The sequence below is a fragment of the Protomyctophum parallelum genome, assembly GCF_964188405.1.
Source record: "Protomyctophum parallelum genome assembly, chromosome: 1".
Taxonomy (NCBI): Eukaryota; Metazoa; Chordata; class Actinopteri; order Myctophiformes; family Myctophidae; genus Protomyctophum; species Protomyctophum parallelum.
Genome location: NC_139697.1, coordinates 6574183 through 6589537, shown reverse-complemented (window position 1 = coordinate 6589537; position 15355 = coordinate 6574183). Strand labels below are relative to the sequence as shown.

The following is a 15355-nucleotide window of genomic DNA, read 5'->3' as shown; positions in this document are numbered from 1 at the left end:
TGATTCAACATAAAAAGCAGAATGACTCTGCCTCATACACCAGTCTTTACTTCTGCAATCACAGAACTGAGAAAATAATGATGTGTACGGTCAATGTTAAAAAAAAAGGTAAATAAACAGGATTTCCAACGGTAAAGGTTACGGACAAAAAGCATCGTTACGACTAGAGAAATAACCTACCCAACAAATAACAATTGAATTATTGTTGTTACAATAACTGAATCGACAGCTTGAGCAGTGTCCTACAGTAGGTTACTACTGGATCCGTCAGTAGATTATTATGGATAGTTTACAGTCTGGGAAAAGAAGCTGACTTAACGTTTTCCTGCCGCTGCAAATTAATGTTCCATGGCTGTCATGGTTGGCTGACCGCTAGTACCTGTCAGGAGGTTGTTGTCGAGGTGTCTCCATGGCGACGTGGGGTTGTCAGGGTCTAGTGTCAGCACGAGGTCATTCTCAAACTGAGAACGGAGGGAGAGGCAGCGATAATTAGACATGTGGGGGGGAAAGAGAGCGGAAAAAAGAGGGAAAAAAGTGAGGTAAAGAGTCCAAAGAGAGAGAGAGATATTATCACACACACACACACACACACAACAAAACAGAAGTGAGTAGATCAACCTCAGTAGGCATTGTGTGTCAGAGAGAGAGTGCAAACACACAGTTTTTCCACCAAACGACAGCCAATCACAAGGTTTGTGTATTTTATCTGGTATAACCAACATTTCATTGGTTCACCAAAATCAGACTATCACTCACTTTACAGGGTTAAAGGTGAGGATCATGATTAAGGTTTAGTGTTGGTGCTTACCGTTATGACATATTATGCTTGACTCAGTGTCGAAACACTGAGTCATATCGATAAGCATATTAACACATTCTAACCTGAGATCAGATTCATACGAGGTTTCCACTGGACACACACTGGTCTGATTAACCCATTCTGACCTGAGATCAGATTCTAGAAATGTCAGTCGCTCTTCGATTTTTCAAAAATAGCAGACCTACAAGCTCGTATCGCGCCACTCGGTGGCGCGATACGAGCTTGTAGATCTGCTATTTTTCAATGGCTAAAGCATAACATGATGCTGACACCAAAATGGGTGCCCGTTCAGAATGGGTTAATATCAATCCATGATATGACAACAAGCCACTACTCTTATTGTATCAGAGATTGACTGCATGTGCGAAATGATACAGTATGAGATGCATGCTCTGTTCTTATCTTTGTTTCCATATCTGCTAGGGGCGTCATATATCCGCTGTTCATACTGTATACATTCCTCCCGGTATATCTAATAAACTACAATGCATGTGCAATACGGCCTGGTTTTGTTGTCCACCTCTGCGACTCAGCCGATCCTCACCCACCACCCCTTCGGTTTAGATGGAGACTCATGACGGACCACAGATGGACAACCGAAATCACAACACTTACGATGAAGTATAAAGTATGGCATCAATTTATTCAAAAGAAAATAACAAATATGAAATATGGAGATGCAAGGTTTTCTGCCCGACAGTGATGATAATATACTACTAAATGACATACTCCCAGGACCATTCCTATAATAATACTTCTGAGCAGGACTTTTGTTCTGTGTTTACCATCTATTATTGACTTAGCCACTCGCCAGCCAGTCTACTTTTTCACCTCTGCTTCGTTCAACAGAGCCTGGCCCAATGCCTTGACGTTCTAGGCATTAACAGAAGCAATGTTTATATTTTACCAACCACTCAAGACTCAGGGATGGCACTCAAATGTGGACCGTTTTTAAATTAAAATATTCAAATGTGTCCATAGTTTCCGACAGTACATAATTTGGGTTAGCTTGTTAGTTTTGGCCTGGTGTGGGTGTAGCGTGTTGCGTTTCAGTCTGGACTGGTAGCCTTGAATATGAAGAATATGAAGTCAACACGACTCACAGATAAGCTTGGAGGGCCTTTGGCTTGTAGTCATTTCTAACCCCAGACGCCCTTCTAAAACCTGCACCTACAGTGTGAACTCTGGCATCGAGAAACACATGTTAGATTAGAGTATTTAGGAGACTGGTGGGGTGACATCGGGTTAACACAGTCACTGGGAGAGGAGCGGGGACAAGAGAAAACAGGAAGAGTATTTAATGTCTCTATACCGTTGTATCGTATTTCGTCCCTCGGCTGAAGTCTCCGTCATCGCCCTCCTCCATACTCTCACACTGGTACAGGCAGGCATCTGAGGACACGGACAAAAGAGAGAGAGAGATGTTGTTTAATTTATGGATCATAGACAATGAAAAGAAGGCCCAGAGAAAGCACTAATGGTGATAGAGAGAGAGAGGAAGAACAGGATGAGACAGGCAGCCGATAGACATGGATAAATGTGGCACAATAGATGGATAGTGAAGAGAGTAGACTAAATAAATAATAATAAACAGGTCAAAAACAGTAACCCTCTCTGACTGATTGCTGCATGTGGTGTTTTTATTTGTTTTTATTTATTTTATGTTCTTATATAAAATTTTGTTCTTTGCCATTGTTCTATAATTTTAACTACTTGTGTTTTATTGTATTATATTTTTATGTCCTGCCCTGTGAAGCACTTTGAGCTGCATTTATGTATGAAAGGTGCTATACAAATAAAGTTTATTATTATTATTATTATTATAAACTCATTCAGTGGAACAATTAGCACTCACTCACGGCGCATCGACGTAATACAAAAGCTCTGCTTACTAATAAAAGGGTAGCTAGCTACTGTTATGAACTTGGGCCTTAACCTTGTTTTCTAGGAAGCTAGACCAAAGAACATCAACAATTCTTTCTCCTATCGTGCATGGTTTGATTCTGAGATGGGGACACAGGGCTGGGGACACACGACCATGGACTTTAATGATCCAAGAGAAGAGGAGCCTCATTACATGAAAACAACCAGGTGGAACATATTCAACTATTGGCTTCCTGTTTGTTAATAGCAGATGTGAAGCATGCGGTGTCCTTTGGTTCATATGATGTTATAAATAGCTACACTCACGCTTATCTGCTTGTTCCACATCTGACTTATTGCAAGCCAGTTAAGCCACTGAAGAGCAACAGCAGATAAGGTCGAAAATGTCAAATAACACTGACTAACAGGAGCTAAAAGAAAGTAATGATTTATGATCTCTTTACAAGACTCAAGATTAAAGGGTTTATTTGTCAGTCACTTGTACAAGTACAAGGAGACAAATGTCGGTGTGGCATGGTCCGCAAGTCTGTGCAACAACTGCATTAGAATACTGTACCTGAGATAATAAGAACTGGGTCAGAGACTATGAGTTGAGACTATGAGTGTGTGGCTTTCTTTTAGTTTCTGACCATGTGCCCAGTGCCTCATCAATACAGGGCTGCGTGTCCCTTCCTCATCTTTTTGGTGTACAGTCAGTGGTTTCCATAGTGTGCCGAGACTCACTGGTGTGGCGTTAGAAAAGTCCAGGTGATGATACTATTGTATTGGCATTAATATCCATTACTACATTCATATATATTTTTCCTAAAACTAAAAACAAAAGCCAAGGCATGGAAAACGGAAACCCGAGTAGTGGCAAAGAAAGAAACTGTTGATGTGCCAACATGGTGGGTTTTTCATCTTGAGGTGCTGCACATGGAACAGGAGCTGGGATTCTATATCTACCCGTCCCTATACAGATCTAGACTATTGTAGTGCTGCACGATTCTTGCTCAAAATGTGAATCTCGATTTTCCTCCACAAGAATTGAGATCACACAATTCTCTGGTGTGGCATTAGAGAAGTCCAGGTGTGCTTGTTTGGATGTTGTGACAATCACATTATTTCAATGCTTTATTATTTTTCAATGTACTATATCAGTACTTTGTGTGCACTCATTTCCCATTAAAACCTTTCAACCTCTAGCATCCATATTTTGGGCAAGTCAAAGGGAATTGTATCCGTATTAGATTATGATCATATTCTCAACACGTCACACTCACATCGCAAAACAACTTTGTAGAGCTGCTATTTTCACTAGTATGAATAGAATGTGTGCCTTGAGAAGTTGAGACTTTAATTACCCATTTGGCACAAAAAGTTTGAAAACCGTGTAATGTAAACTAATGATGATACCATTGCATACATCTATTCCTACATTCATGTGTTTTTCCTTTCACCGCTAATAACAAAAGCCAAGGCTGGGAAAACGGAAACCCGAGTAGTGGCAAAGAACTAAACTGTTGATGTGCCAACAACGTGGGTTTGTTAATGTTACCCTGAGGTGTTACACATTCAATAGAGGAGCTGGAATCCTATATCTACCCTATACAGATCTAGACTCTTGTAGTGCTGCACGATTCTTGCTCAAATGTGAATCTCGATTTTCCTCCACAAGAATTGAGATCACATAATTCTCTTTTTTTGTCCATGAAAATATGTATTGTCTTTAGTCTGTAGTTGAACATTACTACATTGATCAAAATATGACACCTGGAGCCACCTACTGTGGCTATATACAGTCTCTTAAAGTCTCTCTTGTAGCAAAAACATAAGAGTAACTAAAATGATTTGACAGCCAAATGGTGCTGCACGATTCTTTCTCAAGTTTAGAAATGAGATTGCATAAGTGTCAGTCTGAATCTAGATCGCAATATTTCTTCGATTAATCGTGCAGCATTAAACTATTGTACAGAAGAGACTGCCTCCGTCGAAAAGTCAGCCTAATTTTTCCATGAAAATATGTATTTTTTTAGTTGTACATTATCAAAATGTGACACCTGGACACAACTACTGTGGCTTTAAACAGACTCTTTTTTAAGTATCTTAAAGTCTCTTGTAGCAAAAACATAAGCGTAAATAAAATGATTTGGAAAGCCAAATGGTGCTGCACGATTCTTGCTCAAGTTTAGAAGTGAGATCATTACATAGGTGTCTGAATGTAGATTGCTATCTTTTTTATTTTTCAATCAAATCGTGCAGCAATAGACTATTCTTGTACAGAAGAGACTGCCTCTATCAAAATGTCAGCCTAAGGGTTAGCCGAAAATGTTCCAGAGTATATGCAATGCACAGACAGAGAATAAGTGCATAAGTGGACAAGCTCATGTACATGTCATTTACATTTGGCAAATGCCTTTAGACTATTATGCAAAGAAACCTGGAATGAGTGAGCAAACTCTAGGATTCTGTCTTGCTCAAGCACCATTCAACAAGGCATATGGCTGTGTGCCTGCCTGTGCGATGTTTTGAACTACATGCTCTTGGTCAGACAGCGTAACTTGTGCTTCACTTGTGGGTGCAATACAGTAGACTATGTTTAAACTGAAGCCCAACTGTCATTTTGTTTTCTTCTCAGCACCTATAATTTTCACCTATAGTTTGGATGTGCATGTTCTTCCTCATCAGGAATTGAACCTGTCCCGCACCCAATGCCTTCTGTCATTAGACCGTCACGCTTGCCCTTTAGGCCATCTATAATTCTATACTGACATTTAAAGAAGCAAATCACACACAGAGCAAGTGCAAACACGCCTGGCTATAAGGATGTGAATGCAGCTCAACATCAGGCATCTCTATCGCTAGCCACCATTTAACTTGCTTATTTTGAAGTAAAGGCACGCTTTAAAAAGCATTGATGGACCTCAAGAACAGCGTGGCAAGGGTTGTCTGGGCATCATAGGCATAAGGTTCCGACCAGGGGTCATCGTCATGCTGGCTTGTGTTGGATATTTTTGACAAAATTCTATTTTTGCCAGGGACAACTGGGACATACAAACTGAGTAGGAGAACAGAAAGAGACAGTCCTAAAATTACCTAAATGATACAGGTCTGTAGCTCTGAGAGGGTGCCATTGGGACCAATAATGGACCCTTATGGGTGGATTTGGTTCCATTTGTACACTCTCAGAATTATGGGGTCCTTGAAAATAAAATGTTTGGGAACCACTGACTATACTAGACAGTGGACTCATAATGTGCCATTAATAAATGGTCATAATAAATCAGTGTCATACAGTATGCCTACATATCTGGAGACTGACATTCAGTAATTGAGACTTAAGATTAAAAAGAAAACACTAAAATGGTGTGTAAAAGAAAAATCTAGAATTTGCCACGGACAAGGCCAAGTCTTTGAACAAGCAGGCAGGGGAGCAGGCAGTGTTCTTCGTCACTGTACTGATTACATGTTGGTTGGGGGCCGGGGCTCACATTTAGAGCGCAGAACTGGGGGGGATAGTCTGACTCTGCACCCTACACAGTATGCAGGTGTTATGACCTCCAGGCAAAAAACCTCACTGTCAGGTAAACACTAAACAGTGGCTAGTGGTGACTTAGCTCTGGTCCATAGCCGGACCAGAGCTAGTGGTGACTCCATGTCTATCAGAGGAGACACAGACACATTTGTGGTTGTTTACACTAGTCTACACCCTCCCAGACCAAACAGTCAGGTCTGGCAATGATACAAATGTGGGTGAAATAGAAGGAAATAAAATTCATTCATTTATTCAATAACTCCATCCATCTTCAACCGCTTATCCGTAGTCGGGTCACGGGGGCAACAGCTCCACCAGAGCTCCAGACTTCCCTCTCCAGAGCAACATTAGTGACTTCCTCCTGGGGGATCCCGAGACGTTCCAAGGCCAGTGAGTCGATGTAATCCCTCCATCTGCGCCTTGGTCTGCCCAGGGGTCTCCTCCCAGTGGGACGTGCATCGAGGACCTCCCTAGGGAGTAGCCCGAGAGGCATCCTAACCAGATGCCAGAACCACCTAAGCTGGCTCCTTTCCAGGCGAAGGAGCAGCGGCTCTACTCTGAGTCTCTCACACGTGACTGAACTTCTCACCCCATCTCTAAGGGAGATGCCAGCCACCTTTTGGCCGCTTGTATTTGCGACCTGATTCTTTCGGTCACGACCCACACATGACCATAGGTGAGAGTTGGAACGAACATTGCTCGGTAGACAGAGAGCTTTGCCTTCTGAATGAATATTCCACGGACATTCCCATTTCCCATTCAGAATCTCAAGCACGATTCGACAGGACATAATGGCTGGTATGGGAATTGAAAGTTAATGCATGGCCTTCTGTAATTAGACGGTCAGTTACTCTTGAATTTGATCTTTAAGACCATTTCTAACTTTTCAAACAGCAGTGCTGCTGTCATTTCTTATCTCCAGTTTTCCCTAGACTGGGGATCAATGATGCATTTTCCAACATGCTTCCCGGAATAAATCAGCATAATGTATGTGATGTTAATTGTCGGTCGGTGCCAATGAATAGATGAAGCACTATTTGTTGCAGTGCTGCTGCTTGACCTGCCTGAAACGACCATCAAATGCATCAATGTATTAGTTAGATGTGGCAGTCACTATATGAGCATCTAACTTAGCCGCAATTTGCAACTCTAGAATTGCGGCTAAGTTAGATGCTCATATAGTGACTGCCACCCAATTAAATTCTTACTCATAGGAGCATTGGCATGAGAAAACACACGTTGACATTGCCAAAGCAAGTGCCCTTTGTCTAGATCTAGAATGTAGCCTAGCCCCTCTCGGAACCCTCCATAAAGCTTTTCTGAAATTTGGATGAGTTTTATGTAGGGTCCCTGTTCATAACTATATTTTCGTATGGGAATTTTGGAACGCGGACATAAATATGCTCCGTAACATTGTATCTGCGCCGTTTGACGGCCTGTTTTCCTTTGAGGGCTTCTGAATTCGTGAACTATAAGTACCTATACATTCCGCTGCGAATATCTCCTGTGGCACGGAAGCCGTTAAGTATTTTTAATCTTTGTTTGACCGATTTGGTCGCTTTATTTCTTCTTGTTTGTTTACCGTTTATTGTACCGCCTCCCGGTGTGCGGTTGGCTTGTGCCGGCTACGTCCCTGCCTCTGATCTGCTCTGTCATAGCTATAGCGCCACTAGCTAGCCAGATAGGCGGTACAATGAGGTGTCAATAAACAAGGAAGGAAGAGAAGAATCAAAGCGACCAAATCTGTCAAACAAAGATTAAAAATACTTAACGGCTTCCGCGCCACAGGAGATATTCGCAGCGGTATTTATAGGTACTTAAAGTTCACACATTCAGAATCCCTCACACAAAAAAAAAGTCCTGAAAGAGCGCAGAAGGACTTATCCGAAGTTGTTTACGTTTATATTATGTGTGCGTACCCGGTGGCAGGGTGGAGGTGGAATAGGACCCAATGCTCTGGGTCTAAAAAATGTCAGAAACTTCAGTAGCATTGGGTTCTGCATGTAGGGCTAGAATGTAGCCTAATGACGGATCGAGGTGTGTGAGCTTTTGCAATTAACATAAGCACAACACACACTATGTATATTCTAACTGCGTGAGATATGCAATAAGGAAACACAATACGTGTAAAAGAAACGAGAGACGACACGGCCATCATTTGGAGTTTAATAGCGCTCTGGACTGGCGTATTGTAAGATAAACTGACATATCCGGGTCTGTGCAAACCACCGCACAGTACACACACGGATCTGTGCAAAACAAAGGCAGATCCACGCGTGAATGCGGCTCAACGTGCATCTCTGGACGGGTCGAGAAGGAAGCCATTTAACTTCCTCATTTCGAAATAAACACACGCTTTATTAAACGCACTGATGGGGATTAGGCTAAACTCGAACACCACCTCGCCTGGTTTGAATCTTTCACGCCCATTGCCAGTAAATGACTCTCACTCTGCGCATCGCTCCTTCTCACACACGGACGAACCTGCAATGAATCAATCGCGTTTATTTACAGCTTTAAGTTCACATTATTTATGAACTCACCCCAGTCTTCGCTCGTCAGAAGGTTATCAGCGAAGAAGCGACTATCCAAGTCAACTAGTAAATCCGTAGTCATAGCCACAAAGCAGGCGTATTTAGAAAGAGCTCCTTGCGATTAGATAGCGAGGTGGTAATAATAGCTAGCTATCTAAATAGAACATTAACACAACAGACCCTGGCGCTCTATGTAAAGCACTTAGGGAGAATACGTTGCAAATTGCATTTGTACTTCAAATTAAGTAATTTCGCAGAATAAATGTGTTTTTTTGTTTTTATTCAATTGGTTTCATAACTCGCAGTCGATCCTTTTGCCCAGTCCGTCTCGCGCATATGACATACAGACAAGGAAACCTATTTTCCGGAAAATGTTACGCCCACTCACAGCGCACAGGCCAATGGAAGCGAAGGGCGGCTTGATTGACAGTTTTGGTGGCCAACGCAGTGCCCCAGGGCGCAAACGTCAAAGGGACGACAGGATTCTGATTGAGAGAAAAATCATCCAATATAACAAGAAGGATTTTAGGACAAATTGTCCACCTTTTTGCCTTTTAAATGGCATGGGATCCAGTAATAATGTATTTTCTAATAAATAACATTGGATTTTATTTTATATTACAACGGACAGACAGAGAAAGGCTACATTCATACTTTACTTTAGCTGTGTGGAATATACATTTTATTATTTATTATGATTAGGGTTTTGTTCATAGACTGTATGTTTTGTTACATACATGGCAGGGTAAATGAGGGCAGGACATTGCACCAACACCTGACCTGACAACAACTGAACTGAACTTAAATTGATAACTTCCTTGATTGATTGATTGAAATATTTATTAACAGTTTGCAGAATTGCAGTACATTTCCAGCACAACTCAATACAAAGACTGTTAACTGTGAGTGGACGACCCAATAAAGCATTAAACTTGTTTACAAGAGGGTCGACCTTGTTCAATTCATCAAAACATGTAGAGACGTACAAATAGACACTTCTATATAGCCAAAGAACAGAACAGGAATTCATCATAATAATCATTCTTCAAAACAGTTCTTGAACTATGATGATTTTTCTTCTTCATAGAAGTGTATTTGTAGGCCTACGTCTTTTGTTTTGATGAATTGAAAATGGAGGAGTAGGACCCTGGCCTGATGTAAACAAGTCTTAGTGCTTTTTCTGGTTTCATCCTTGTAGCAGTTTTTGTATTTGACTGCTTTCTTTTGAAATGTACCCTGCATTAGGCTGCATATACTGTGAATAAAATGTTCAATCAATCAATCAAACTGCAGGTCATCATCAGGCCATCAAGGCCTATAGTTAGCGAAATTTGTGGCAAATCTGCAAAAAAAATGCTTACCACTAGCTTTCTTCACAAAATGTGTTCATAAAGGTGTCTACTATAACATATACTTGTTCCAACCCACCTCCCTTGGGAAACTTTGTGACAGCTGCTGAAAGTTGCGGGGTACCATTAACAACCAATAAGGCAAAAGGTATTCCTTGAATTCATGGAAGCCAATAAATAATTTGATGACAAATTATAGAAAATAAGTAATTCTTTAACTTCTGCAGTTGTCACATAATGTCACAAGACAGAGCTAGAAAGTAATGCAGTAATACAGAAAGATTTTTATAATATAATAAATATATTACATTTTTTTGTTAAGTAATGTATTATATAACAAGTTACCGCATTTCGGAAATATATTACGTAATTTATTAAGTTACGTAGTGTGTACGTATTACCCAACACTGGTCAAACTAGGGGGTTTTCATGATGCTGAATCCAATCCAAGCATTAGTTTTGCACGAAAATACTCCTTGGGCTAAATTTGGCCATTGCCACTTGCCCTAATGTGCCAAAATGTGCTGTTCAAGAATCTGCACCCATCAGCTACAGAGACTCACTCAACTTGGCTCACTGAGTAGTAGTAGTAGTAGTATAACGGTTCTGTTGTTCTAAAATGTGCCGACCTCATCACATTTGTGATGGGCATTTTTAGGTTTTTTTGTGCACAACTAATGCTTGCAATGAATACAGATCATGAAAACTCCTTCGTTTGACATGTCACTTGCTACTTAAAGTATATGACATTTTGAAATATTTGCCTTATATTATTGGTTGATAATGGTACCCCGTTTTTCAGCAGCTGTCACAAAGTTTCCTATAAGGGAGTTGGGTTTGCTACAAATTTATATGTGATATATGAACACATCTGTGAAGAAAGCTAGTGGTAAGCATTTTTTTTGCAGATTTGCCTCACATTTCGCAAATTTTCCCTTATTACTAGTCAAGTGCCTAAAATGTATAACTTAGCTGCCAGCCTGCCAAGTGTCAACTGTACCAAGGTAACATGAATGACAAAAGTGCATCAATGAGCATTTTTACACAGCAGGAAGGATGTGTGAGCTGATGTGACAGGAAAATGACATCCAATTAATTACAATAACTATCATATTAGAAGACACCATGACCCCTTTTCCACCGGTTGGTTCCCAATGGGAACCGGTTCAGTTCTATTTGGTTTTTAGCAGGGGGGCAGTCAGACAGATATTTTGTGAAGCCACTAAGGAAATCGGGACTTCCTGAAAGTTCATATAATGGCCTGTTGTGGCGCTGTCATTGGGCCCAAAAAACCCCATGTATTTGGGCCCAACTTCACAGAGACTGTATTACCTTAATAAACATGGTCATTAATACTTTCTGCTTCCAGTCACTAGTTTAAAGTCTCATTTCATGTCATAATATTCTTTTTGGAAAATTATGGTCCCATTTATATATTTTTTTACCATAAAGTCGAGTATGTTCTGAGGGGCGTGGCAGGCAAACTATATATTAAATTGTTAATTCCCATTGGGAACCAACCGGTGGAAAAGGGGCCATGTGTATTTCTGCACCATACGGATCTCTGTACAGTATGTAGAACTATATGTACACAGAGAAATTGAGAGAATACAATGGTGCCATTTTTATGGATTAAGGTATCTTTGTGTAATGTATATTCCAAAACTAAAGCAAAATCTTTTGTATATATTTCTTATTTTAATTTATTTTTTTTAAGTTTTAAGACATCTTTCATTGTAGGCCTACATCATTTCTTCCCATGCAAATGAACCCACTTTAAAACTAGAAAAAGTACCCTTCTGGGCACAGGTCTCCACCAGGAGGATAGGACTGTGTGGGATGTTTGGCAAAATGTTTAGGAGTACTACAGTATAAACATGTTTTTTTGTTTGTTAGTTTTTTGCAACAATTGTCTTCATTTTGTTGAGGAAATGCAGAGCCAGATCACTCATAGCATGAGGATAGAATTCTGGATGAGCAGGACAACGAAACGGGCCAATCCTGAAAAACTGGAAGGCAATCTTATTAGCCAATCAGTTTAGAATCTGAGAAATCCAACAGACTCGTCTTGATCACATGACTACAGAGATCATGTGTACCGATGTGCGTGAGATTTGGATGACATCTGTGCGACTAACATAAGCAATGTGTTTTGCAGAAATTGGCCTCATGGTGGCAGATGTGGAGGGATGCAGGGACAATGTTTTTCCATGGGAGTGCGCATACATAAGTTGTATATACAGATCGATGCGGTTATAGCTAAAAACAGGAATTGGCCCGTTATAGCGCGACCGTGAGGCTGATTTGGGAACAAAATGAGTGGCATGTCGTCCTCTGCCTAGTGGAAATGTTCGTGTATAATTTCACGGAAATTGCACACTGTGATTTGTGGCATTTTGTTGGAAACGGACCAATCATGTGAGCTTTGGAAGCCAATCTTAGCCAATCAGGATGGACGATGGGAAATGGTGCAGATCCGTGTTGATCACATGACTATGGACTATGGAGATAGTGTATACCGAATTGTGTGATGTATGGATAAAATGTGTACGAGTAATCTACAGAAATGTGTTTTGCCTAAGTCGGCCTCATGGTGGCGCTATAACAGGCCGTTGAGGGATATTTGGGGCAGAGATTCATCGTTGGCACCCAGGGAGTGTGCGTGCACAGTTTGGCATGGATCGGGCCAATGGTGGCAGAGATTAGCTGGTAATGGACGGACGGAAGGAAGGAAGGACGGACGCACACACACACGGACGGAGTGCAAAACATACTCTCTCCCCATGCCTTCGGCCTGATGGAGACAATTAAAGAGAGACAATTAAAGAGACAGAGACATGCAGACTGGCTGTTCTGCAAAACCATTGACAGTCACATCATTAAAGGACCAAGAAGTCCTGAAAGGACTTGGTCCTTTATTGTTTTTGTAGTTTTTTTTCTTCCGCCAAAAATAGCAGTTCTGGCTGAACCGTGCAGTCGGTTTTCACGAAATTTGGAGATATGGTAGAGGGCCATGCCAAACGGTGAGGATGCGAAGCCCACAACCATGCAAACTTTGACCACGCATAGCTCATGAACCGTTTGACCGTCAGCAATGAAACCTCGACACCCATATGCGTCTCCTAATGCCAAACAAGTATTGTGCTCTTACTTTTGACCTCTGACCTCTAGATCACCCGCCATTTTGAATTATATGAAAACCAATTAAAATGAATCTCCTCCCAGGATCTTTGATCAAAATGCACGAAAAAGGTCAGAATGATTACAACATATGTGACCGAATACAGTGGTTTGAGACACAAGTAGGCCATGGTCATTTTTCAGTTTTTTACATATTATGAAACTACATAATGTAAGCTTTCATAATTATGATGTATTGTTCATTGAAAAAATGAAGAAGATATGACCATCTGAAACTTATTGAACCAGAAACCCCAAAGTAGAAAAAGTAGGAATGAGTGTGACAATAGATACTGTACCTGCATGTCTCCACCTTGGCTTGCATAATCACTCCCCCACCCACTTACCACTCCCCCCGCTAGGTTAGCTGTCAACTGCACATGTTGAGTGGATACATTTATGAAACATTTATTCAAGTACCACAAAGTGTCATTTGTCATCACCCCCCACCCCAGCTCAAATGGGGTTAGGCTATAGTCTACTTGCCAGCCCATAGAGCCCCATTGTGTAGGGATGCTCCGATCAGGTTTATTGGGTCTGATCCCGAGCACCGATACCGACGATATACGTATAACATGACGAGGGTAGCTCCGGTTCCCCACTCCCCAGCATCATACCCGACAGGTAGTGGAGAATGCAGACAACAAGTTTCTAGGAGTTCACCTGAACGGGTCATTGGACTGGTCTGACTACTCTGATGAACTGTGTTCTTCTCGAGAAGGCTCAGATCTTTTAATGTGTGCAACGTGATGCGGCAAATGGCTGGTGAGGAAGGCGGGCTCCGTTGTGGAGAGCTCACTGGAGGCAGAGCCATAGAGTATAGAAAGAGTTACATTGAGGGGGCAGAAAACAGCCCAGTCACGTGATTCATGTATACTCATATAGACTCCAATGCATTCCGTAAACTTCCGGTGTCCCTATTCAATATCGCAATGGAAAGAAGTCTATGTAGAAGATTGGACTGGCCCCATGAAGTAAACTGAGTTGTCGTAACTCTGTCTTACTCTATCTATGGCTTTGACTGGACGGGGTGGCAAGGTGCATACAGCGAGGAAGCTGCACGCCATAATGGCAAACCTGAGTGTTTTTAATCACCGGAATGTTTTTTCAATGATAAAATAAATTACTCCAAGTTTGCCAAAAGTGTCAAAAGACTCATTTAACGTTATTCATGTTAAAATATAACCGATTAATTTATTCTTTGTCCGGTGAAAAAAAATCCAGTGAAAACCCTCCAGTGAAAACCCCAGAGTAATGCATGGTGATGTACAAGTGACAGATGCTGTGACCAGGCCCGGCGCGCCAGGATGAAATGACAGAGGGGGCAATCGGGGGCAGGTATTGGACATGAAGACAATGCGCCACATTTGCATATCTATAGAGGGCGGAGGCGCACGATTTCATTGGCTTCCTTCCTTTCAGTGCCTGGAAATGTACCATTGTTTTGTCTGTAACTATTTGATCTAAGGGGGCAAAGAGGTTGATTTAGGGGGGTAAAAAACCCCTTTGCCCCCCCGTGGCGCCGGGCCTGGCTGTGACACTTTGTGGTATTTGAATAAATGTTTCATACCATATGTTATAATGCTTTTTTCTTTGTCTTATTCTTTGCATTATTCCAATTTAGGTGGGCATGGTATACCATTTTGATAGATTTTCAGCCATTTTGGGCCAAGGTCCGCTGCTTTTCTTTTCTACCTCTCAATACACAGTAGGTTGTGACATTTTTGAGGTATGAAACATATAAGCTTTTGGCTAATTTACTATGTGTATGTTTCATTGTGCTGGGTACCAATCATTTAGAGTGAAGCGATTTCTTTAACAAATTTGCTACATTTCATGACCTCATGACCTCAAGCTGAACCCAAACAAGACTGAGCTTCTCTTCTTCCCAGCTAAGTCCTGCCCTATGCGGGAGCTAACTATTTCCGTAGACAACGCCCTGGTAACGTCTGTCCCAACAGCCAGGAATCTTGGTGTTGTCCTGGACAGTCAGCTCTCGTTCAAAGCTCACATCACAGCTGTCACTTGATCATGTAGGTTCACACTCTATAACATACGACGAATTAGACCGTTC

General features: G+C 41.4%; 2 protein-coding genes across 3 annotated transcripts in view; one reads left to right on the top strand and one right to left on the bottom strand.

Annotated features, from left to right (window-relative positions):
- The window catches only part of atf6b (activating transcription factor 6 beta), a 33312-nt gene extending 24238 nt beyond the window's left edge, over positions 1 to 9074 (bottom strand). For both annotated transcript variants that reach the window (XM_083783683.1, XM_083783682.1), the window contains exons 1-3: positions 8762 to 9074; positions 2133 to 2212; positions 380 to 461 (exon numbers count right to left, since the gene is read on the bottom strand). In XM_083783683.1, coding sequence (XP_083639809.1) covers positions 380 to 461; positions 2133 to 2212; positions 8762 to 8834 — 235 coding nt within the window. In that variant the 5' untranslated portion in view covers positions 8835 to 9074. The remainder of the gene's footprint in view (positions 1 to 379; positions 462 to 2132; positions 2213 to 8761) is intronic.
- LOC310870622 (uncharacterized protein) overlaps positions 1 to 15355 on the top strand; it is a 441780-nt gene that overhangs the window by 157041 nt on the left and 269384 nt on the right. The gene's annotated exons all lie outside the window — the stretch shown is intronic.